The sequence below is a fragment of the Branchiostoma belcheri genome, unplaced genomic scaffold (genome assembly GCF_001625305.1).
Source record: "Branchiostoma belcheri isolate BF01 breed outbred unplaced genomic scaffold, Haploidv18h27 scaffold34, whole genome shotgun sequence".
NCBI classification, from domain to species: Eukaryota; Metazoa; Chordata; class Leptocardii; order Amphioxiformes; family Branchiostomatidae; genus Branchiostoma; species Branchiostoma belcheri.
In genome coordinates this window covers 2,579,022-2,579,963 of record NW_017803954.1, presented here as the reverse complement: position 1 = coordinate 2,579,963, position 942 = coordinate 2,579,022, and the positions used below count along the sequence as shown (strand labels likewise).

The 942-nt window shown below is 40.0% G+C and overlaps 1 protein-coding gene across 4 annotated transcripts in view; it reads right to left on the bottom strand.

Moving 5' to 3' along the window:
* The window catches only part of LOC109475582 (low-density lipoprotein receptor-related protein 4-like), a 63,983-nt gene that overhangs the window by 7,579 nt on the left and 55,462 nt on the right, over window positions 1-942 (bottom strand). The window contains exon 28 of one of the 4 annotated variants that reach the window (XM_019776276.1): window positions 628-754. The exons of the other annotated variants lie outside the window; for them this stretch is intronic. Coding sequence (XP_019631835.1) covers window positions 628-754 — 127 coding nt within the window. The remainder of the gene's footprint in view (window positions 1-627; window positions 755-942) is intronic. 4 annotated transcript variants of the gene reach the window in all.

Sequence of the window (942 nt, the reverse complement as noted above, 5' to 3'; positions counted from 1 at the left end):
GGTTTTCGTAATTCTTTGCAGTTGGCAGATTTTGGTTACTTAGCGGTCTACAAATAACATGATGTACTGTATTTACAAACGCTCTAAGTATCAGGAAAATTGTCTTTTCCTTTCCCAATGGCAAAGTGAAGCTCACACACACTGTGACAGTTCACATTCCTTGCTTCAAGTGGCCCAGCGGAATCGTGCTTTCGCTTCAGTGGGGCCGGGGGGTGTGCACATTATTTGGAAGAGCACCCCATATTTGGAAGAGCACTCCATATATGGGAGCCCGGATGGTAGATGGCGCGTAAAAATTGCGAACTTTGTCGTTCAATTTCGCGGTCAAAATGTGGCCCTGGCAAAAAATATGTTATAGATTATAAAAATAGACCAAAAAGTCTACCATGTCAGATAGAGTTTTTTTTCTATATTAGTATTTCCAAAAAGTCCTCAGGCACCCTTCAATATGACCCTTCAATATCAACATCCAGATGAGAAATTCAAACAGCAATGCATTTGTGACATTAATGTAATCCATAAAGGAAATTATTTCATCACCATCAAAATGTTTCTGTAAGAAACAAAGGGCAACACATACAAGAGGATAGATAATGAAGAAACAGAATCTAAACTGTGATGACTCACTCCACAGTTGGTTCCCCTGTCCCCTCTGGTATTCTGTTGTCGTGTGTCTGTGCTCCTCCGTCAGGCTGGGGGGTCATGGTTACTGTAGCTGCGGCCTGGGTATGAGGTAAGGCAGGAACACCTGGAACTGTGGGATATCAAAGAGACATCATGACCTATGGTTAAGTTTTTTTTTTCTAACTAACACAATTGATTGATTGATAACACCAGTGTACTTAAAGTTGATTTGCAATGAACCTTGCTTCAAAATGCATGTAACCTGCTCTAATTAGACTTAAATTCATTCATTCATTCATTCATTCATTCAATCATATC